Source organism: Rhineura floridana, chromosome 18 (assembly GCF_030035675.1).
Source record: "Rhineura floridana isolate rRhiFlo1 chromosome 18, rRhiFlo1.hap2, whole genome shotgun sequence".
In the NCBI taxonomy this organism is placed as follows: Eukaryota; Metazoa; Chordata; class Lepidosauria; order Squamata; family Rhineuridae; genus Rhineura; species Rhineura floridana.
The window spans coordinates 25,472,455-25,497,241 of NC_084497.1; the positions used below are offsets into that span (position 1 = coordinate 25,472,455).

General features: G+C 42.0%; 1 protein-coding gene across 3 annotated transcripts in view; it reads left to right on the forward strand.

Annotated features, from left to right (window-relative positions):
• Positions 1-24,787, forward strand: part of PRKCZ (protein kinase C zeta) — an 84,541-nt gene that overhangs the window by 56,745 nt on the left and 3,009 nt on the right. The window contains exons 8-19 of one of the 3 annotated variants that reach the window (XM_061600662.1): positions 934-1,015; positions 2,228-2,280; positions 6,996-7,184; positions 9,084-9,181; positions 11,695-11,781; positions 12,909-13,044; positions 14,346-14,433; positions 16,108-16,227; positions 17,574-17,653; positions 21,566-21,655; positions 22,728-22,840; positions 24,262-24,351. In XM_061600662.1, the coding sequence (XP_061456646.1) occupies positions 934-1,015; positions 2,228-2,280; positions 6,996-7,184; positions 9,084-9,181; positions 11,695-11,781; positions 12,909-13,044; positions 14,346-14,433; positions 16,108-16,227; positions 17,574-17,653; positions 21,566-21,655; positions 22,728-22,840; positions 24,262-24,274 (1,149 nt within the window). In that variant the 3' untranslated portion in view covers positions 24,275-24,351. Of the gene's footprint in view, positions 1-933; positions 1,016-2,227; positions 2,281-6,995; positions 7,185-9,083; positions 9,182-11,694; positions 11,782-12,908; positions 13,045-14,345; positions 14,434-16,107; positions 16,228-17,573; positions 17,654-21,565; positions 21,656-22,727; positions 22,841-24,261; positions 24,352-24,787 lie in introns of those variants that run through there. The other 2 variants (XM_061600661.1, XM_061600660.1) reach the window with 2 other exon arrangements.

The window sequence follows — 24,787 nt, forward strand, 5'->3', positions numbered from 1 at the left end:
GCCTGTTGTAGCAATTGTAATCCACTGTGCTAGATGCCGTATGATTTTTAATTGTATTTTATTCCTTTTTTATTTCTTATAGTGTATTTTTAGTGTTACAACTTGCATTCCATAGAATACTAAGTTTCATTCAATAAAATACAATGTAAGAAATAAAAGAAGAAATAAATAAATAAAAAGTACGCAAAGTGTAATCTTTACAAGCAATATTATTATGATCGACATAGTGTGATATTTTGGGTTTATTTTGTGGGTTACTTTTATGTTTTATTTTGAAAATCTGAAAAACTTTTAAAAAGCAATAGAAATACAGTTAGAATCAGTATGAATGTTTAATGCGGATATGTTGCAGACCACCTGAATGAAGTTTGCGGACTACAGGTGGTCCATGGATCACAGTTTGGGAACCCTTGTGCCTAGATGTTGACCAAATGCCTAATTGATGTATAGGTTACCAGTCAGCATAACCCATGGCAAAAATTCATTTCAAATCTTGATGGGAAGCTATAGATATGACTATTTAAAGCACCATACAAGTCAGTTCTCTGCCTAGTTTTCCTCCATGTAGGAAATATCTTGGAGTTGCAAATATTTCCTGGGGTATATTGATGGATTTGTAGAGTGTAGTCACGTCTCTCCTAGACTCTTTTAAAACCACCTCCCCCAAAACCTACACTCTCTTTTGCTGTGTGCAGTTACTATCATCTCACATGAGACAACGTTAAATTCTGCATGAGCTTGTATTTCAAGCAAAATATGCTGGTTTTACGTTTAAAAAATTAACAAACAGAAGGCTTGTTTACACTGTTAGCTATATTCTAGTTAGTTTTTGCTGAAATATACTTTACCAACTTTCTTACGTCTTCAGGGAGCATGCCGGAGTTGCATGAAATTAAACATATAGTGAGTTTTCAGTAATATATATTCTTACAGGATTCTGTGATGCCTTCCCAGGAACCTCAGTTAGATGATAAGAATGATGAAGTTGACATTCCCACAGAAGAGAGCGATGGAAGTAAGTGTTGTTTTTATTTTTAGTGTAAATGCTTCATATCCAAAGGGTGGTGGTGTGTCAGTTAGTCCAAACCTTGTCCTGATAGCATGTCCTTTAAACCTAGACATCCTCAGAAATCTAATTGGTTGCTTGGATCTTCCAGTTGTGCCCTTGATTGGAAATCTGCTGCCGTTCAGTGTAGACCAGAGTCTTGTGACCAGGATTATCTTGGCATCCCCCAGAGTTTCCACAAAGTTTTACAACCTCCTACCTCAGGCTTTTGAATAGCTGTTAATTAGTACCAATGTTTGCCTTTGAATTTTGTTATTAAATTATTTTCAGGCTTTGCTATGTGTTTTACTTGGCGTGGGGCAGGGAGAGGGAGTTTGGGTTCCACAAGACATCACATCATCTAAGGGCCCTTTTAATCAAAAAGGGGTTGAAAACTACTGATGTAGATACTTCTCAGTCAGATGGACCAGTGGTCCAGCTCAGTGTAAGTATCCAGCGTTAAGACTCATTAAAAATAATGGCTGTGACTAACTTAGGTCCATTAATTTCAGTGGGTCTACGTGTGAGTATAATCAAGTGTCAAGTACATTCATTCATGTTTCTAAGCCAGACATGTTAGCTGGTTTTCCTGGTTTTTGACTCATTATTATTTTCAGTCTAGTGATTTTAAGGGTGGCTTTTTCAGTTTTTATTGGAAATTAGTACATTGATGGTTTTGACTAATAGGCATATTCAATTTTTTTTTTACTTTGAATGACGAAGTCAGTTGCTGGATTGCTGTGCAGTATATCAGTGTGCTGTTTAAGCAGCGTAACCAAAATTTATGCTGGGCATACATAACTAGTTTCACAGTGCTAGGAATCCTCACCTTCTGTGGTTCAAGGCAGCCAACTCGCGCTGTCTCCAATAACTAGCCAAACCAACTATTTGCTTTTAAGTCTGATGAATAAAGGTTTTGTGTGTAAATTCCTTTTGATGATCTTTGGCAAATAAAATGATGTTCATTGAGTAGGTGTCCCCCCCCCCCCCAAAAAAGTCCCACAGTACATTGGAATTGCAGGGAATCACATGGCTCCATCTTCAAAACCCCATATTTAATTTCACATGAAGTTGTTGTGTTTGCTGTTTGGCTGACCAACTGTAAGGCCGCTTCTGTTCTCTGACCATCTGTGTTACAAAAGTATTGATTACCTTCTTCTGCTTTGTTGCTTTGTCCTGCAGTACCTTATATTCCTTCAGCCCGAAAGCATGACAATATTAAAGATGATTCTGAGGTAGGTTTTTATAAAAAGATCTTTTTAACTGTTGGATTTTTCTTCAGTTTATTAAACCTGTGCATTTCCTTATTGCTGTCCTGTTTGCTTATTATTATGACTACGCGGTGGCATACAAACATGGTTCTCCTTCTCCTGATTCGATCCAGCAACCTTGTGAGGTAGGTTAGGCTGAGAGACAGTGACGAAGCCAGTGAGCTTCATGGCCAAGCCAGGATTTGAACTCCTAGGCTCTAGTCTGACACTCTAACCACTACACCACACTGGCTCACACACTAGCCATCACATCACACTGGCTGTTGTGAAATTTGGACTTTCCTTTTCAACAGCAATTGAGAGAACCTTTTATTTTTGGTCATAGGAAGTTCATTTGATGGATAGACCTGTCCCCCCCCCAATATTAGCACTGCATGAGTTTTCAGCATCATCTCTATGTGGTTTTCTGTTCTAGTGTTACAATTTCCTAGTCGTCTCCAGATGACCCCCCTGACTGCAAGCACCAAACCCCTGTGGTGAAATTAATACACTCCATCTAGCCCCATTTACTAGGATCTGATCCTGTTTTCTGACAGCTGTACCTGGTGAAAGCACTGTTCCTGTTTTGCCTTTTGGAAAACCGTTGGGTCTCCAGAAGTTAAATTTCTGAGTGGGTCATGGGTGCGGTTTCAGCACACACGCATGGGCTTAAATGCCATTCATTCATTCATTGGCTTGTTCGTATACCGCTTTTTGGGCAAGGCCTCCAACCTGTTGAACAAAATAGCACAGAAGAAAATATAATGAAATTGCAGTAAATACAAATGCAAAAGTACAATAGAATAAATCAATATAAATATAAAAAAATTCAGACGCGCCATAAATCGCACTAGATGCATTTGTGAGTTGTGTTTGTGCTCTCACCGCAAACACAGCTGCTGCCCACAAACCGGAGCCTGCACAATTAGCTTCCCCCTGGAAGCAGCTACAGCTGTGGCAAAGTTCTTGCAGTTGCTCTCGGTTGTGTGGTTTCCCTTCCATCTCCCTCACCGAGAACCGCTATAGAGCTAGTAAATGTTGCTGAATGGGCCCAGAGTTACACAAATTCTATAAATTGGCATGTGGCATGATGAGAAGTTTTAAAAATAGAAAGTCTTCTAAACAAAAACCTACTGTTAACTCTGTTTAGTATGCAGGAAAAGAACTGAGCAGTGTGTAATGTCGGGGGGAGAGAGATCAGGCAGTCAGTCATCCTTGCTGCGAGTGTTGGGGGACATGGTCCAGAAAGGCAGCTTATAAACATATTTTAAACAAATAAATCTGTGGAATACTGGAGAGTATGGAAATATAAAATGCACTCCTATACACACTTGTTTGGAAATAAACACCACTGAATTGAATGGGGCTTTATTCTGAGTGTGAACTCCCACAGGACAGCTTTGCTGTCGTTGGAAGCTGGTGAACGCTGGAGTTGTGCAGTTAAATACCATAAACTCAATTGTTTTCTCTCCCCTGCACCCCCAGAAACAAATGTAGACTACTGTTACATTATTTCATTGCTCTTTCGTAGAAGTCCTCTCAGTGGTTCAGGACCTTTCTCCCCCAGCCCTCACGCAGTTGCCTGATAAATCCTAAAACACTTTAGCTTTAAAGTGCTTTTGAAACAATGAGTTTAAAAGAATAAATGTGTCAGAAGAATTGTGAATGAGCAGAAAATCCTTTGCAACGCTTCATCTTGCATCTCCCCTCTTTCTTCGGTAGAACGGCTGCTGCCCCTAGTAAAGTACACCGAGTGGCTTCTGCAGTTGACTGGATTGTCCTGCATTCTGCCCACATATCTGTCTAAAGCAATCATTTGTAAAATCCCATGCTGAAATATGAGTTTTGACCAATTTGTAGGGCAGTACAATATCTCAGAGAGGAGGTCAGGTCTCCTGCTCCCCTGGTGCATTCACTATAGCTGCCCAATTTTCCTGCTTTTTAAAGTTTGATAGAAATAGCTGTGGGCTATAGGTACATTCGTAAACCGCAAGGTTTTTTGCCTATTAGTGAATAATCTGTTGATTTAATGTTAACAATTTATTGTCCAGGAAAAATGAATGTTCATTATGCTAGATATACTTAATATTTTTGCCTTTGATTATTTCTACTGCCCTAACTATTCACTCTAAAAAGCATATCCTAAGGATTTGCTATGTTGGGAGCCTTATTCAGAGGAATCTTAAAGCTCAATTCAATCTCCTGTTAATAGCAATCAATCCTAGATCAAGACTCCTTATATAAATGCATTCAGAGCCTTGATCTAGCTGAAAGTATAGTACCATGAGGTCAAATCAAAATACACTGTTAAAATGTAAAACACTGTGTGTAAACAATTTTAAGGATACAGTACATGATGTATTTGGTTTGGGAAATAAACCCACAGGATAGCTACTCTGAAATAATCAACCGCTAAGAAGCAAATTTCAATTAGTTCACTTCCTGGAGATGGAAAATCTTTATGGGAAGACAAATATTTTCTTACAAGGTCAGATACCAGTTTGTTCCAGGTTGCTCATTTGATCTGGTCAGTTTCGGAGCAGTTACAGCACAACAAAGTTATTATTCATGGTTGCAATGTATTGTGATGCTCAAAGGAGTGAACAAAGCAAAGAATGGCAATTATAAAACAGTTTAAAACAATACAACATTAAAAGCACTATCATTAAAACGAATGTCTGCCTCCATTTTTATTGAATTATAGGTGTGGTGTGAAGGCACACCATTTTAGTCAGGCCTTCTGGAAAGTGTGATGCTGTATTTGAGCATAATTAAGATTTCTGCAGCGGTTTTCTTAAATTGTTGGGCTGATAATTTTAAATGCACATTTTTAGTATTTTAATGGTTCCTTCGGTTTTTATATTTTAATGGCTTTATTTGTTTAATTGTACATATTTGTAAACCACCCAGGGACCTTTTTTTGATGCAAAAGAGGTTTATAAATAAAACCAATAAATAAACAGCAATATTTATGGTAAAGCTGAGCAGTAAACAAGTAGCTCTGAAAACATCCTGATGGATCTCCCCAGGAGGGCATTCAGAGTTTGGGCACCACCACGGAAAAGGTACCATCCTTACTAACGAAGTGTCCAGTAGTGACAGGCCTTTGAAGCTGATCTTAAGTAAGTTCATGTGGGAGAAAGCCGTCTTTGAGATAAACTGGTCCTAGGCTGTTAAGACCTTTAAAGAATAACGCTAGCACTGTAAATTGAGCCCAGAAATAAACAGGTAATTAGTGTAGTTGGTACATTATTGGAGTTATATGATCTAATTGCCGGGTGTGGAATTATTTCCTAACAATGGTGTGCAATTCCATACCATGTATCTGATAAGAGACCACTTATACTCCACAACAGTTGTCTGGTACCTATTGGTTCCCCACATTTACTTTTGCCAGATCAAGTTTTAGAAACATAATTACACTTCTAGTATGAAAGCAAATAAAATAAGCAGCATATACACTATAGACTTCAGCATGGGTAGTTGTAACTATAGATTTGGTAGAAAGCTTCTTGGAGGTTGACAAAGAGCAGAGTAGAACCAATCAAAACGGATTCTCAGATTATCCTGACAAATGAATCTTACTCAGTGTCAGAGCTTGGAAAAGTTACTTCTTTGAACTACAACTCCCATCAGCCCCAGCCAGCATGGTTAGAATTCAGAAGAGATGCCTGTAGCAAAACTGGAGAAGGATGACCATGAGTGATCTGTTCCCTCTTTTATATTTTCTTGGACTTGTTGCTGATTAAGCCCACAGCCAGCATCTGCCAACACCAAGGGCTTCTGTTTTTTTGGTGCAGAGGAGCGTCTTGTGTGCAGACATGTTATATGGGAACATTTTTTTTTTTTTACTTAGAAGATTGTCGTGGAGAGGAGCTTTGGATGTTCGTGCTGCTCTTGCCCCTGTTCTTCCACAAAACTTACCAGATAACAAACTGCACTCTCATTACACCTTGGTGGCCTGGCCAGTTGTGGTTCACAGTCCTCTTTTAGCTGGTTTCATCGGTCTGCCTCGGTGTCCATATGTTCTGTTTCACGACGACGGGAGCGAGTTCAATCTCAAAATTGGAACCTGCCAACTTGAAGCGTGGGGAATCCAGTCCTACAGACTACCTTGCCCCACTTCAAGACATTATCAGCTTACTAATCTCTCGTATAGAGGTGACTACGCAAAGGCCACAAAGAAGATAGGCAGGTTAGTTATTGCGTAAATCTTCAAGTAGTCGCCTGTGCAATCGCACAACTTGCCCACCTCTCCAATACATGTGTTTTGACCTATGGACAAGGATGATTGCAGCCTTGAGAAGGAAGGTGCACACTCGTGCGTACACTGGGGCCTTCCCTTTTTGGAAAGGGAGGAGTCAGTGCCTACTTCCTGGTTGAAGCTTTAAAATGTAGATCTGTTCCAGCACAGGTCCTATGTGCATATCCACACAGACTCCCACTTGACGAAGCTTAGTTACAGCTTTAACTATATTATTGATGGTGACACTTCTTTGTGCTAAGGCTATCATTAGAAAAAAGTGGTTCCCACACACCTAAAACAAGTGTTGAAAGTTAAGAGGATTTAAAAAAAAAACAACTTGGGGTAGTATTGCCAGATTTGGCCAGTTTTTTATGGTTACATTAAGCTGGCCATCTTCTTTCTAACTTTGTTTAAAAGACGATGTGGTGACTTACCTGCTTGCTACTCTTTATAGGAGCTCAAGCCAGTCATTGATGGAATGGATGGAATTAAGATCTCTCAGGGGCTTGGTCTACAGGACTTTGATCTAATCAGAGTTATTGGACGAGGAAGCTACGCCAAAGTTCTTTTAGTGCGGTTAAAAAAGAATGATCAAATTTATGCAATGAAAGTAGTGAAGAAAGAATTAGTCCATGATGACGAGGTAAGAACTTAATTCAACCCATGATACGAAATCACAAAGGCATGGTGAAGATAATTGTGTTTAAGGAAAAAAATACAATTCATTTGAGTATAACTGTCAACCCTCCTCAAAAGACTGACACAAACGGTTGTTGCCAGTTTGGTTAGACAAAGTAGGCAAGATCACCTTGGGTCAAAATCTATAGGAGATCTGATCAGATCACCTTTTTCTTTTTTGCAGAGTAAAAAGAGTATGCATGCGGCAGATTGATGCTGGAGGAAAGGATCTTGCATCACACGCAGTTTGGCCCTTGGTTCTCAGTGAAGATTGGCAAATTTGGCCTCAACCAGTTGTGGAAGACAACTGGCTACCTCTAATATATTCCTCTGAGCTTCTAGGGAGCATGCTGGCGAAGCAGCACCTAGCAGGATTGAACTCTCAGCTCACCAGCTAATGAGCGGAGGGTTCACTCCAGCTCTCTGCAGGGGTTTGCATTGCGCAGCACAAAGCAGAACCCAGCAGGATTGAACCCTACCTACCCTTTTCCCCATCAGCTGATGGACAGGTGGGCATGGTTCGGGGAAAATGATTTCATGGGCCAAACAGACCCCCTGGCAGGTCGAGACTGGCCCATGGGTCAGAAGTTTCCCACACCTGTTCTAAGCGCAATGACGAGATTCAAGCATATAAAATAAATGATTTGTTGGCATAAGAATATACAGCCTTTCAGATCTCCATCAGGTAGAGTGAGACGGGAAAGCTAATGGATACCAACATTTTAGTTATTGTAGGGCAGGTAGAGCATTTCAAACACTTGCAGGGGACTAGTCCTTAGGAGTGAATACTCACATTTCTCCCAGTGTGAGAGCTACATCATTATTTCCCTAAAAGGAAATCTTAAACACATTTGATGGAACACAAAACTTGTATTCCACCAAACCAGTTTTTTTTTACAAATACTTCTCTCTCTCTCTCTCATTTTTGGTAAAAATCACATTGCAGTTCACTTGGCCACAGACAGGTGGCTCTGCGAACTACAGCGTGACGACCTGGGTGGTGGAGAGCAGAAGAGTTAGTGGGCAGCAGCGGGTGGCAACCCGGGCGAGCCACGGAGCAACATGCTGGGACAGCTCTGGGAACCCTCGGCATCGCTGCCGTGAGGGCTGGAAAAAAGGAAACTTGGCAACCTGGAGAGGGAGGGAGGAGAGGAGGGAAGCTTGGTGACCTGTGTGGGGGGGAGGAGAGGAGGAAGTGACCCTTTGGGGGAGGAGGGAGGGAGGTTTGGCAACCGACGGAGGAACATGAGCAGGCTGGTGTTAGGTGGGGGTAGTGGGGGCTGCCGAGCAGCAACTCCTGTGGCCCCTGGGGGGGTGATGAGGGGAGGGTACCTGGGGTTCTTGCTCCTGGGGTTCTTGCTCCTGGGGTTCTTGCTCCTGGGGTTCTTGCTCCTGGGGTTCGGTGGTGGGGCTGGTGCACGAGGTGGGCAAAACGTGCAGGGGCGAGCCGCTAGTTTAATAATATTTTTTATTAAGGTTTAGAATTTTTAAAAAATAACATAAAACATCTTGGAACAGGGCTTTGTCAGTGTTCTGAAAGGTTGTTTTGCAACATCCCCAGGTTCAGTTTAACAATTTCATATGATAACTAATCAAGGGTAAGAAGCATTGGGGACAGAATGTATTGTCTCCTCCTCGTACACTCTCACTGTCGCGTTAATCTCCCCGTTTTCAGTGTTTCTGCAACTTTTATACTTGCACATAGAGGCAGGAAGAATGTTGAACTGGTCAAGAGGTCTTTTTAAAGCAAACGTTTTATCAGGCGCGTAAATGCCTGCAAGAAGAATATGTGTGTGTGTTTGGTATTGTCCACAAGCTGTGGTAGGACAGCAGCCTTTGTGATGATCAAATTACTCTGTTTCAGGATATTGATTGGGTGCAGACAGAAAAGCATGTGTTTGAACAGGCATCCAGTAACCCGTTCCTAGTCGGCTTGCATTCCTGCTTTCAGACGACAAGTCGGTAAGTGAGCAAGTCCTTACCTTTAGCCAAGTTCAGAAGTTATTTGCACGAACCTTGATGGGCATTGCTATCTCTGCATGTCACTGCTGGAGCTGTGCTACCAGACTGGACTGTAATGAGGGTTAAATGCTATAGTCTTCCTGACTCTGGGACAGCGAGGATTGAACCAAGCATCCATAGCAGCTTGCCATCCCTCGATTCTCTTTTCCTTGGCCCTTGTTACCATTCTTGCTTGAGACTTGCACCTCTCTACTTATCTGAAAATCTGTTTTTCTATGATTAACACAGATTTTTCTGTGATTAACTCAAGTGCGTGGCCCTGAATCCGTTATGCCAGCAAACAGCCTGATGTTGCGTCATTAACCTGTAAAGCCCAGCTGTGGGGAACCTTTTTGGTTCCATGGGGCACATCCTTATCAGGGTTTGCCTTGTGGGCCAAATTTGACAGGTGGGTGGCGCCACCCACCTGCTAGTCACCTAATGTCACAAAAGTTGTCAGGTGATACAGTGTTTTGAAATCCCAAAGTTGCAGGGACAGCACCTGCAAAAGTCCCTTTCAGCCAAACCCTGCCCTTACCTGCCTCACACCTGATGATCCAACATGACATCAGGGTAGGACAGGTGGCTATAGCTTGCCCAAAATGTCCTCACAGGCCAAATGGGGAAACCTGGCGGGCCATGTTTGGCCTGCAGGTCGGAGGTTCCCCACCTCTGCTGTAAGGCAACTACTTTTGTAGTATGGCTTGAACGCAACACACAAGGAGCTATGCAGATATGCTTGCGGAAGTTCCCCAGAGTCTCAGGGACAGGCTTTTCTCAGCTCTACTATCTGAGATGCTGATGCTGAAAATTCATCCTGAGGCCTTCTGCATGTGAAGCTTGTATTCTACTGAACGATGGCCTCTCCCACAACATTAACTATATGAATGTTAATGTTACAATTATCTTTATATTTAAATTTCTCCAAAGAATGGATTCATTCCTTATAAAATTCAGAAATACAGGCTTGGAGGGAGGGGAATGGTTTCTTGTACAATCTGACTGATAACATAGAAACATCTCAGTACTGCATCATCTGTTTAGAGAGCAGTTTTTGTATACCTAGCTTTTGGAGGGAAGTTTGTTGTCATTCTGTCTTGATGACTAGTGTAGGGAACCAAATTCCCCAGAGATTAAATTTTCTTGTGAAAGTCTTATCTTTTTTGTGTGTAAAGCTGGTACTTCCACTACCTCACTTGTCTTGCTCACTTAGACTTATTATGGTCACAGATCAACAAAAGTTAAAAGATACAGGGTAATTAACATGATAAGAAAACTTAAGATTCACAGGTGAGCCAACAGAAACTTTACTTCATTATCTGCTTCCTAATTCATATGGAGGATAGAAAAAAATTAGCTACCTGTTCAGCAACGTAAAATGAGTTTGTACTTTTGCTGCAAGACTAACGTCTCTGAATATTAAAATGAACAATCTTTGTTTCACTATCAGAAAAGAGTTTTTTTTTTTTTTGTGGGAGCCAGTATCTGATTTTTGGAACACTGAAAGTCAAGAGGAATTTGTATTCAACAGAATAAAATGCAATGTGTTATGGTGAGATTCCATCAAAAACAACCCTCTCTCAAAACAAAACAAAAAACAGTCACTTGAGGGCATCGTATCTAATTCTTTTTAGAAGTTGACCACCTGCCTCCCCAGATGTGAAAGGCTGGATGTCACAGTTCTGAAGTGAGAATGGGCATCCATTGAACGAAACATTTGGAGTGGAGGGGCTTTGGAATTTGGCCGTTACTATCTGTACACAGATGACAAATGAGGGCAAAGACATTTTACAGGAGAACAAACACAGCCCACCCTTTTGAGAGGCCATTGTTTATTTACTTACAGTACTTCCATAAACATGTGCCCTGCCCTTCCAAAGGCAACTCAGGGCAGCTAGCAAATATTTTTATAACAATGCAAAAATACCAATAAAAATGTATAAAACAGCAGCAAAGTCAGTGGAAAAATTCTTAAACCCTAAAGGGGTGGCACGATAACAAGTTTTTACTAAGAAAGCCCAGAAGGATGCTTGCTCAGCAAGATCAAGCCATCCTGATTTCCTCTTCTCAGTTTTCCCATTTCCCATAATTCCTGGTCTTAAAATTGAATCCACTCCCGAAGGCAGGATTTTATTTACCATAAACAAATGCAAGTAGCAGCTATATCGTATGCTGTCAAAGATGCAGGCTGCGCTCTCGATGTGGCCCAGTATTAATGAAGATGCTCCCATATAGACTGCTTTTTATGCCAAAATATGTCTTCATCAAGCGATGCTATTTTCCAATAGCAAGACAGTAAATAAGTTTAATAGCATTCTGTTGGAGCGCGTGTTCCACAAAAGTAAAATCACAGGGTTGTTGAACCGACAATTGTCTGCTGTAGTTAGAATGTTACTTGATTGCTTAATGCAGATTGGCTTGTGTGGGCAATTTCCTCAAGCCAAATAATCAGAACTTGCATGTTATACTTTCAGGTTGTTTCTTGTTATAGAATACGTGAATGGGGGCGACCTCATGTTTCATATGCAACGGCAAAGAAAACTCCCAGAAGAACATGCCAGGTATTTCAAATGGTGGCTGCAAAGGATTTGCTGATGTCCACAACTCTTTAAAACCAGCTCAGTTCCATTGAAGTTTTAAGTGTATTTTAATTCCTGGGGAGAGCAATCCAAACTATAGGAAACCAGCGTAAATTATGCCGGGGTAAATTATGCCAGGGTAACTTACCCCTGTTCCTACCTCTGTTCAGGAGCGGAGCTACTGCTAGATAAGCTAGCCCAGCCTTTCCCAACTGGTGGGCCACCAGATGTTGTTGGACCACAATTCCCATCTTTCCTGACCATTGGCAATGCTGGCTGAGGCTGATGGGAGTTGTGGTCCAACAACATCTGGTGGCCCACTAGTTGGGAAAGGCTGAGCTAGCCCAAGCCTGGCAGGGGGAAATCAAGCCATTAGAATAGAGTTTGTCTTACAACCCTCTTTTTGCCACTGTCATTTCACTGGATTGCTAGCTCATGCGACTGAGCTGAATGGACTTTGGAATTGAGGTAAGTCTCCCCTTGCCCCATCCCACCCCCTGGAATGGACTTGCTTCGGCTGAGCTGGGATGGAGGACTTACGCTGCCGTTATCTCTGGCAGAGCCAGGATGAGAGATTCCAGGTGGCTCTGCTCAGGCTTAGCCAGAGTTCCTCCTGTTCCAGACCCCGCTCGTCCTGCCACGCCTCAGGTCTGGACTGCTCCCTAAGCAATGTGTGGGTTGTCTTAAGGAGCTTTACTTAGCATATTAAATGCTGATCTCCCAACTCCGGACTCTGGGTGCAATACCTCAGCTCCTGCTGCTGCGCATCTTACAGTTCTTTTCCACTGAGCTTCAGTGGGATCCCTCATGCCCCCTTGTTGCCTCTTTGCCATATTGCCCTTTACTCACTCGAAATGTGGCAAAAGGGGCGCCACAAGCACATCTGGATCCAATTTTTTGTATATCAGAGTTACTAAAAGAACATGGCATCCTATTGGCCTAAAATGGGGTTCTAGTTACAAAGGATGTGAATTTAAGTCAGACGAGATTAGCGTTAGCTGCTTATACTCCAGTTTGGACTGGGGGATGTGGGATGTATTTTATTATTATTGATTTTGTTTGGACTCTTGCCATTACACTGCTCTTAAAAGTTCCTTCTTTCATTTAAGGTTTTATGCTGCTGAAATCTGTATTGCTCTTAACTTCCTACACGAGAGGGGCATAATCTACAGAGATTTAAAACTAGACAATGTTCTCCTGGATGCAGAGGGTCATATCAAGTTGACAGACTACGGTATGTGCAAGGTAAGTTTACTGTTCAAGCACTGATTCTTTTTTAATACTGTATATATATATATTTAAAAATCAGATCTTATTCTGCTGAGAGGAATGTTTTTCGTTAAAATATCTTTTATTAGGCTTGTTAATGATTTTTTAAAAATGCTTTCCTCGTGTCTTTGTACTACGTTCTGGCCTCTGTGCAGTTCCACTTATGTGAAGGGTGCATCCATAGGTCAGTTCTGCCCTTTTCTGCAGCCCTTTGGGATTACGGGGTGGTCTCTGCCTTTCCTGCTGTTCCTCATCATCTGGGTCTTTCTCACTGAAAAGGCTGACATTTTTTCCCATTTCTAAAAATAGTCTTCATTGGGGAAAAAAGTTTTAAGAAAAAAAGTCTAAGAAAGTGTATATAAAATAATAGTAATTATTAAAAGTGCTATTACTGATAGTATGAGCATATTTACATACACAATAAATCAAAGCAGAGGAAATAATTTGTAAGGTTGCTTATTCTCCTGCTACATTTGGTTCCAAACTATAATAAAAATGCCCAGTTTTCTATATATTTATTTAGTTGTCCATTTTACTCTCTTAAATTACTTTTGTCAAGTTGATGGTGTCCCACATTCTGTTAAACTATTCAAGAACTGAATAGTTCAGCGCAAGTCGTATAGTTCACTTGAGGAATGCAAAAAAAGACCATCACAGCTGAGCATTTTCATGGTATCAGTTCAACACGCCTCCGGTTTCTTCACCAATGATTGCTTTTCTTTATGGCTTTAAACGTGTGATGATACTTCCTTGTAAATAAGCTTACAAAAGTTACTAGCATATAGGTTTGGGGGGGTACTAGCTTGCTATGAGGTTTGTATGCTGAGTTTCCATGCTGACCCCAGAGGAGAGAAAGCCCCCAGCATAGAAATGTAGGACAATAGCCTTTCTGCAGGCTATTGCCTTCTACCTTGCAGGGTTGTGAGGGAGGGCCAGAGATGAGTGGCAAGCTTCAGCACAGAAACTGCATGGATTGGAGGAGGAGGAGTGGAGAAGCCCACCCCTCCTCCACCAGCTCATTCACCTGTGTGGAATTCCATGTGTTTTCCTATAGCTACCAGGCCAGGTGCTTAGATTAACAATATTGTGTAAATAAATTATTTGGAGCAACAACTTCAGTTGCATTAACTGGCATGTGTTTATAAACACTGAAATGCTGGATTTTGCAAGCTTTGGAAAGGAGCGTTAGCAGTGCGGCATCTCCTGAACTGGCTAAAAGGAAATGGTTTAGGTCATGTTTACCTTTCATAGGTGAATGGTTGTGCTTACTTTTGCAGGAAGGATTGGGCCCTGGTGACACTACAAGCACTTTCTGTGGAACACCAAATTACATTGCCCCAGAGATTCTACGAGGAGAAGAGTATGGTGAGTGGTATATAGAGCATGTAATGATTTAATTGCTGCAAGTCATTAAAGTTCTAATTTCAAGGCTTTTTGTGTGTGTACATAATTTCCCCACTAACTAGAGGCCAGGTTAACGGCAGGATTTGCCTGTTAACTTACTTTGTTGTGAAGAAAAATGTTGAGTGCTTTTGAAAAGGTGCATCATGCAGAGGCGTTATAACACAGCCCAGGCCAGTAACCAGTGCTGGAGGGCAGATGACAAAATGCAAAGTAAATAATAGTTTGTCAGCATCCTCTGTGGTTTGAGAAAGGGTGGCACGTGAGGTGGCTTTCCCTGTGGTGGCCTGCAGCCTGTGCAACGACTTCCCATCCGATCTTATATCATCATTATGTGCTTTTTTGGCAATGATGCAACTCTCTGTCCAGGCATTTTGGTTGATGTTTCTCTCCTGTTGCATTGCTTTCTGTGCTGCTGTTAGTATGATTTTAAGATAATATTTTCAGCATAAACAATAAATACCGCATTAAATTGTGAGGAACCCTCCAATATGAAGCTCCGTTCTCTGGCAATGTAGGCAAATGCTTTTGACATGCTTTGCTTGCAAGAATTTATCTTTTTGAGCCCGTGTAATTTACTGACCTCAGAATCCCACAAATTAATTTGATGGGTTAATTGTAAAAGTTCATGAAAATACAAGTTTTATAGTTCATTATAATGCAGTTCATCTCTCTGTATTTATTCTTATTGAAGATTTTAGATACGTTTTCTGCACAAGCAAAACATACCTGAAAACTGGTACATAAGCACTTTTGACTCCTACACACCCAACTGATTTTTTTTTTTTTGCTATTTGTGTCTGGTTCCATAACTTCTAATAATTCCAAAAATCTTTAGGTTTTAAGAAGTACACTGGTTTTTCTCCAGTCATTTTGAACGGATGCTTCATCATTGACATCACGCAGGCAGCTTTGCTGGGCTCTTTTTGGTGCCTGCTTAAAACTCTTTTGTTTAGACAAGCCTACCAAGATGCATAGATGCTGATGTGTGTTTGATTTTTCCTTTGTTGCTCTCTTTAATTTGTGTTAAAATGTGTTTGTTTTTAACGCCTTTTGCAAACCGCTTTGAGGTTTTTTACTATCAAGCTGTATATAAATTGTAATGAATAAAAATATATAAAATAAAATAAATAATGCTGATGCACTGTAACACGGGATTCAAATTACACTCCCTGCTTTCTTCCCCCTGCAAAACTTGTTACTGGTATCCCATTCTGTGAGGTGCTTCCCCAGGCCACGTTCAGGCTTGTCCGTTCTCTCCTCGCCATTCCCCCTCACTTTGTGAGGGGCGAAGATGGGATGGCTTGACAGGCTGGTTGTGAGCAGGTGACGGTTTGCACAGACTACCATTTCCCATGTTAAGTTGTAATGGAAAAGTGCAGTTTGTTGCAAACTAATATCAGAAGCTTTCTCCTCTTTCTCTCCTTGCGTCTGGGCGGGGGGGGGGCTGCTGGCAGAAGAGAGAAAGCAAGAGACCTGGGCCTGAAGCTCACAGCTGCTCATTTTCATAGCATGGTTTGTCATTGCATCTGAATTGGGCTACTGTGTTCATTGACAACAAATTGCTTGGCGGTTTGCAAATAATGACAGAAGTGAATACAAGCAAGATGAAACCTCTTTTTTGAAATATTTTGACAGGGTTCAGTGTGGACTGGTGGGCACTTGGTGTCCTAATGTTTGAAATGATGGCAGGAAGATCTCCCTTTGATATTATTACTGACAATCCAGATATGAATACTGAAGATTACCTCTTCCAAGGTATTCTGATTTAATTGTGTATGTTTGCATTTCTTGGATTTGTATCATGGCACCATGGCCCAATGCACCCTCAAGGTGGTTCAGAACAAAACAGAAACCAATATACAATAATCTAAAACGTAGTATCTCCCCACCACCACCAGTCCAGATAAAATCCAGGAATTGTATCCAAATTAAATTATACTTGGAGTAGACCCACTGAATTTAATGGACCTACTTCAGTGAGTTTACTCTGAATAGACTGTTGAACATGAGCTATAATAATACATAACTCTTCACCACAAGTTACCACAGAGCAGGTCTCAATAATATAAAACACATTAAAAACAGTTCAAGACAAATTACAACAATATTAAAACAAACGGTATGTCCTCACCTAAAATCAGAACCCAAATTAGTTTAAGCTACTTTCAAACCAGCATTATAGAATTGTAGCCAACAAGCAGCTTATCCACCTTCTTCCCCAAATGTCTGTTTGAAATTAAACCGTCTCAGTAAGATTGGAAGCTTCCTTATACCAGGTTTCCCAACGTATTCATCTAGCCTGCTGTTGTCCACTCTGACAGTCAGTGGCTCTCTGGGATCCCATATAGATCTTTCACATCAACTACTTGCCTGGACCTGTATTTGATTAACCACTAGGGTATGGCCCCCTCCCCCTGTGTCAAGGATGGGGGACTTTTCCCAGCCTGAGGGCTGCGTTTGCATCATGGGCAACCTTCCAGGAGTGGCCGGAGGAACAGATGTGACTCTTTTACTTTTTGTGGAGCAGGCACATTCCAGCCAGGCAAAGGGAGGGCCAAAAGCAGGGTCAGTAAGGGGTGTGACTTGGTGAGATTCCCCCCTACTCACCTTCCTTCTAAAGCCCCAAATGCCATAACCTTTCCTCATAGAGGAGTTGTTCCTTAATCATTTCTGTTGCCCTTTTCTGAACCCCTTTTCCAACTCTGCAACATTCTTTCTGAGGTGCGGCGACTAGTACTGTGCTCAGTATTCCAAGTGTGATTGCATTAAGATGTCGGCAGCTTTATTTTCATTCCCTGTCAATCCCCAACATGGAGTTCAAACTTTTTCCCAGCTGCCGCACATTGGATTGACATTTGTGTTAATGGCTGAGCTTTGCCTCCAGATTTTACCCAACAGAATCCCAAATTTAATTTCAAAAACATGCTTCCTTTACTGTAATCCTTTATTCACCTCACTGCAATTTCTGTTCTCCAGTTAGAGGCAAGGCTTCCTCTAAGTGCTGAATAAGTTCCTCATCCCTAGTCTGTTTAATAAAATTGTGGCACTCTGTCAAAGAATAACATCTTTTTTAAAAAAACAACTCCTCCTCCTTTTAACAGTTATCCTTGAAAAACCAATCCGTATTCCAAGGTTCCTTTCTGTGAAGGCGTCTCATGTCTTGAAAGGATTTTTAAATAAGGTAAGTTCTGCATTGTCTTACCTTTTGCTCTTTGCTTGTTTATGCAAAACCACTTTTTTGACTGGTTTCTCTCTGCTTCCTCTATTAGCCCCTGGAAGAGCCATTCTTCTCGGGTTGCCGTGGGATACATCCATGTGATGAGTTGTGTCCTGTGATTGGCCTATGGCAAAAACATGTGACTCGCTGGACCCTTGGAGTCTCTCTGTCTCTCGGGCTCCTCCTTCAGTTCAGTCTTTGCCTGAAGCAGATGCCCGCTCCCTTACTTTACTGCTCCTGTGCCCATAGTCTTCCTCCTTTTCCTGATTTCACTGCTTCCTTCTCTTCAACCTTCCCTACTTTTTTTCAACTCAGTGAAAAAGCAAAAAGTTTTGCAAGTACTTTCCTTTTCCTCCTTCTCTTTCTCCAAAGCCTTAAAAGAAGGCTCATTGTATCAGAATTGTGTGCAGTCAGCAGACCAAACAACCATCAGGCATTGGGGATTTGTGCACCAAAACCAGCCCCCTGCATCACCCTTGTCCACTCTGACAACTGGATTTTCTTTATTCTTTATTATCATTTATTCAGTTTATATCCTGGCTGGTCTCCTCCATACGGGTCTTCACAAAGCTGATGGTGGTCCTGCCAGCACATCTTGGTTTTCTCTGTCGCTACTTAGCAGATACCCTTATCAAATCACCTTCCCTTCCAACAGGTCTCTGATACCAGCAGATCACTCTGGACTGTTTGGAACACCATGGATTCTGACATGCCAGAAGCTATCTGCAGCCCACCCACTGGCTGGTCCACTTGGGGGCTCTCATCAATACCTCTCAGGAATCTCTTGCACCTTCCAGTGAGAGGATATTGACAATACCTTAGTTAATCCTGCTCCTTATCAGCAAAGAGTCAGCAGACCTTACATCTGCTTGATGACCTCATATATAGAGTTTGTTTCTTGGGCCAGGTTTTCACTCACAACCACTTCAGTAGACTCTGCTGGAGAAGATCTCACTCAAGTGCCACATTTCAGTTTTCTTGTGCCCCCATCTCAAACACTCGACCCACTGGTGGCTGAACAACAGCAACCTTTCCAAGGGCATCTTCATCAGGGATTTGTCTAGTCATTCTGAAAATGGACACCAGTCTTCCGGGTTGGGGTGCTTATTGTTGGCACCAATGGGCCCAGGACATGTGGACGCCTTCAGAAGTTCCTGTTTTCATCAGAGTACTAAGGAAGATTCATCTTGAATGAGCCAACATCATCCTCTTAGCTCCCTGGTGACTATGCAAGGCCTGTTTTTCAGAAATTCTGCATCTGATACTGTCTTCGTTCCTGACTCTCAGACCAGAACTTCTCTCCCAGTGATCAGTGTTTCACCCAGATCCAGCCTAGCTCCATCTAGCTGTGTGGAGTTTGACTGGCAGCACCTACCCAAGTTTGGGTACTCATCAGAAATAAACAAACCCTGTCCTTGCTGCTCAAAGACCTTCCGTTATCAGGCATTATGAAACCATGTGGAATGCCTTTTCCAGGTGGGCATGGAAGAAGTGCATAGACCTCCAGTACCTGTCTGGGGGAAAGGGCTGTAGCTCAGTGGCAGAGCATCCGCTTGGCATGCAGGTTCAATCCCTGGCATCTTCCGTTATGACTGGGAGTGAATCCTATCTAAAATAATTAATAATAATAATAATAAATCCTGGAAAGCCACTGTCAGTATGTGTAGACAATATTGAGCTTAGATGGACCAATGACCTGAATCAGTAGGGGGCAACTTCCTATGCTCCTGTGTGTCAAAGAACTTGCCTTCCACCAATCTGGATTCGACCAGGGTCTTCAATTGAATATCCTCAAATGCCAGGTGACAGTTCTCTTCTCAGTACTACAATTTAAACGTCGTTGAGCTGCTATCCACATGTGAAGCATTTTCTCAAGGGAGCCTCTCTTCTCAGACCACCAGTATTTAATTTCTTCCCACCTGGCACTTACATATGGTCCTCAGAGCATTGCCTCACTCACCCTTCAGACCCCTCAAGTGGTTCCCCTCTGCATACTTTCCTTGAAGGTTGTCTCCTTGGTGGCCAGTTCTTCTGCCTGCCATCTCAGAGCTTGGGGCTTTGTCACTAGATAAGGACAGAGTGGTTCTAAGAACAGATCCCTCCTTTATACCTAAAGTGAATTTTTTTTTTCTCCATAGGGCTCAGGGACTAGTTTTTCCCTCCTTTTCTTCACAACCCCAAGGGAGTATGACTGGGGCAGGCTAGATGTATAGAGAGCCCTTAAAACTTACCTGGATGAATGAATGAGTGAATGAATGAATGAATGAATGATAAAACCAAGATACTATGGGTTGTAATCCAACTAGTTTGTACTTACAGTGGACCCATTGAAATTAATGGACCTAAGTTAATCATGGCCACTAATTTCAATGTATCTACTCTGAGCAAAAGTGAATTGAATATAACCCTATGGCTCCTAATTCAGTGTCAGTCTCCTTTCACACCACTTCATTAGGCAAGAGGGCTTCTCCTTCTAGCATTGACAGGTGGATCAAAGCCTGCATCACCCTCACCTAGAAATCTCAGCCCGTAGTGTGCATCACCTCGCCGCACACTCCACCAGGTCCATGGTCATATCAGTAGCTCTGTCTACTAATGCTAGCATCCTCAACCTGTGTTGTGCAGCTGCATGGGCTTTTGGTCTCCGCGTTTACTAGGCACTATAAGTTAGACCGCCCCCCCCGTCTTGTTTTCTGTGCCGGTCTTGGTCTCCATTGTTCTCCTCCTGGAGTAATTTCTGAGGTTTGGTACATTCTGCTCTGGGTCTTGATCTTTTCTACTCCTAGCTTGGCCATGGACAGAACTGGAGGAGGAGCCAGAGGAGGAGAGATCTCTCCAGCAGTTCAGCTAGTCACATGCATTTGCTTTAGGCAAATTATAGGATACAGCCCATCACATGGCTGTATCCCTGTGCTAACCTAGAAGGTTCATTCATAGTACGTGACCAATGTGCCTTTCCCTCTCATAATGTTCATTGTCTGAGCATGTTAACTACTTTTTTAAAAAAAGAAGCTGTTTTAAGTGCTACAGTTACTTAAGGAAGGACATTGTGTTAATAGATGCAATTATCTCCAAATTTCACAAAGCAGAATCCCAAACTTAATAAGAGTAGTAAAATATAAAGTCTAAAATAAATTTCTGATCAGATCATATAAGGTTTGATCAGTATACCGTTAACACTTGTTATAGTCAATTAGATATAGAGTGTGCCCCTAAGCATGCTGACTCTCAAGTAATTCCCACTAGATTCAGTGGTACTTCTTTCAAAGTACGCTTAGGGTTGCACTCATAGCCCGTTTAATGAAAATGGGAAGATACATTTACTATGTAACTCTAGCTGTTTTCTTTGAAAAGGATAGGTAGTAAAATAAGACCACGTATCCAACTAATCAGAGTAGACCCATTGAAATGAATGAACCTAAGTTAATCATGGCCATTCATTTCAAATGGTGTACCGAGTTGGGCTTAACCTTGCAATGTGCTAGTGGGAGCTTCTCTCCCAATACAGATAGCAGCTTTGGAGGGATGAATTTAATTACGATTGCTGTGTGTGGGGGGGACTCCTGTAACTGTGGTCCTCTAGTGCAAGTGTGGGGAACCTTGGGCCCTCCAGATGTTGATGAGCTACAACTTCCATCAGCCCCAGCAAGCATGGCCAGGGATGATGGGGGTTGTAGTTCACCAACATTTGGAGGGCCCAAGATTCTCCACACCTGTCCTAGTGATTGCTATTTGCAGTTATTGGGTTTTTTTAATGCAGATAATTTTAAACTGCACATTTAACATCAGTTGTCGTTTGGCCCTAATTATGTCTGTTGCTTCTTGTACATAGCTAGCATTTAGCGCTGACGATAGTAATTTTGTTCTTGCCTCTAGGATCCCAAAGAAAGGCTTGGATGCCAACTACAAACTGGATTTTCTGATATCAAGTCTCACACATTCTTTCGCAGCATAGACTGGGATCTGGTAAAGTTCCGTTTCATTTGTAGTGGTTTATAGCTTAAAATAAGTGTACAAGCCATTCTCAACTTTACCAAGTACTCTGTTTAAAAATCGATACTCAAGGCAGAGTCTGCATGAAAATGTCTTGTAAACTTTAGAATTACGTATTTATAATGTTTTGATGCTTGCCCTCTTTTCCAGTGCTTTGGGAACTTTAATAACCTGTGTTGCAGACCTATTTTTTTGAACTTATGTTGGTATAGAAAGGTGGACTCATTGGCCCTAGATTAGCAAACATTATGGGCTGTGGCAAGTGCTAGCCCTGCTCAGAACCTTGAAATTAATGTGACTGACTTAGGTCTATTAATTTTGGTGGGTTTATTCTGAGTAGGATTTAGTTGGATACAACCCTATGCTAGCTTTTGGAGTGCCTTGGCAAAAAAAAAAATCCAGATGGTTAGTCATATTCTGTTGCACCAAAAACATCAGAGTCCTGTAGCATCTTAAAGACTAACACATTTGTTGTTGTTGTTGTTGTTGTTGTTGTTGTTTATATCTCACCCTTCCCAGGGTGGCATAAGCTTTCATCAGCTTGCCCACTTCATCAGATGCGCAGCAGATGCAACAGTAGAGATATATCCAATGGAAGTGCACTCTAGCCCAAAAAAAGCTTGTGTCATAATAAATTTGGTTGGGGAGAAAAACGGTTTGTAATGTGCACCAGCACACAGTGAAGGGAACTATGTGGAACATGCAAACTTCACCACATTATTATTTATTGTTATTATTTATGTCCACATCTGATGGACATCTTCCTCAAGCCTTAGTTTCTAGGCCTTCAGCAGACATGGCCTGTTTTTCTAGCCTTTCCTCCACGGTGAAGAGACACAAATATTCTCAAGAAATCAAAATCCATATTCCGCACCGCACAGTGGTTAGGGAAAATGCACAACCCTGCTCTGCAGAACTTCTGTTTCATTTGCTAATAAATATGCTGGAAATTGATGTAGCGTACCATGTTAACCAGCTGTGAGTTTATTTAAATTCCTTTTTAATAATGAATAATTCCCCTCTGTATCTTTTCCCCCCCTTGCAGCTGGAAAAGAAGCAGGCAACCCCTCCATTTCAGCCACAGATCACAGATTACGGTTTGGATAACTTCGATACCCAGTTCACCAGCGAACCCGTGCAGCTAACTCCAGATGATGAGTATGTTTTAAAGTTCTTAAGCGTGTTATCTAAGACATTTGTATTAATAATGCAGGTCTTCGGATGTATGTGAATTTGATTTTGCATGCGCTGAATATCTACTGGTTATGCTCCCCATTAAAATACAATAGTGACAAAGAGCTTTTGTTGCATCTACAGACACTCAGAAACTAAGAAGTCAAGGTGAGAATCCAAGAGAGACTGCTCTTTGGGCAGACACATACTCTTCCATTAAATTACATTTATTTAATTTATATCCCGCCCTTCTTCCGAAGGAGCCCAGGGCAGAAAACACAGCAAAACTATTTAACAGCAACAGCCTACGTCGGTGTTGGAGTTGCTTTTTAATACGTTTTTAAACCTTCTTTTTAAAAAAATGTTTTTTAATCTTTTTTTCAGAAGATGTCTTGAAAGCTTTTTTTAAAAAGCGTTTTTAAAGCTGTTTTGTTTTAATGTATTTTAAAGTCTGTTTTTATGATGTTTTAAAGTGTTCTTAGTGCTTTTGTTTGCCGCCCTAGGCTCCTGCTGGGAGGAAGGGTGGGATATAAATCAAATAATAAATAATAATAAATAAAAAGAAGAGCCGCTTTAAAACATTCTGAAGCACAGTTACAGTTTAAAAACATTCTTCCATCCACTGATTTCCAGGTTGCCAGGAACAGACCCCTTCAGCCATGCAAGCGAATGTCCACTCTGTGGAAAGGTAGCATCTCATTTCCCACCCATTGCATCACTTCGGGCTCCCTGCTTTTGTAACCTTGGGAATGAAAATGTACATTTCCGTAACCTTAGAACGACCCTTTATGGCTGTTAGAATCCAAAGGATTGTAAGGCTTTTGGCCCTCCATCCTGCTGTAAGCCCTTAAGACCCCCAGAGGAATATCTGATATTGTGTGAGGCGCTGCAGCTAGAGAACGAAACAGGCATGCACCTGGGGCTGTTCAGATCCCAGTTGTAGGTGAATGTTGCCCAAAGGTGGTGCATCATGGTATCTGTCCATCCACGCTGATGAGATTTGCACCTGCACAGAATAAATTGGCCAACTTGTAGAACTTTAGTCAGTAAACTGATGGTCAAACCTCCCTGTCTGCAAGGGGAAGAGATGCCCGTGCTCAAAGGGATAGGGTAAGTACCTTCCTGCTCACTCTTCTAACCACTGCAGTAATTTTAGAAAGCGCTCTGCACTGAAGTGCTCACTGCAGCCTTTAGGCTGGTCTTGGTTTTTTCCTGTTCTTTTCCTCCTCAGTTTTATACTTTCCTTGGACCATATCTCCATGGTTATTTTTTTATGAAGACTAGTGGAAAGTTTCAGCTTGGGCAGTTGCATGTCTCTGGGTGCAACAGCCTTCAAATGGCGCCACTTTCTTGAATAGAAGCTCCCCGCTCTGAACAGCCGTAACTGCCTTTTCTGCCTCTCACAGTCCTGCTGACTAGATTCTTGTCCACACTCCACAAAGCAGCCAAGGCAGAATCTACACCTCTGCTTCTGGGGGAGTGCCCTAACTTCTGGGTCCTTGGAACTGATGCCAAAGGCCTTGGCAGTAAGTTTGGAACTGGTGTCTGGAAGTGGGTCAGCCATTTGTTCCCTAGAGCTGCACTCTCTTGCATGGAATGCCTTCCCTCCACCACTCTGATGCCATCACAGCTTCTGGGGCTTTGGTGTCACGCTGCCAAACCCTTCTCACAGCTTTAACCACTGACAAGCGAAAACACCTTCAAGGATATTAAACTGTCTGCCAGAAAGAAGGCTGAATCCAGAGCTGAGTGTAAGATCTAATCTGTGAGGTCACATAACCCACCTCCTCCTCTGCTGCTAGTCACTTTCTGTCATCCGGCAGTGGTTAGGAGCAGCTAACCTGTGGCCTTCCAGATGCTGGCCAATTCCCATCAGCCACAAAGAGTATGTCCAGTAGTCATGGTGATGGGAAGTCTAGCAACTTATGGAGG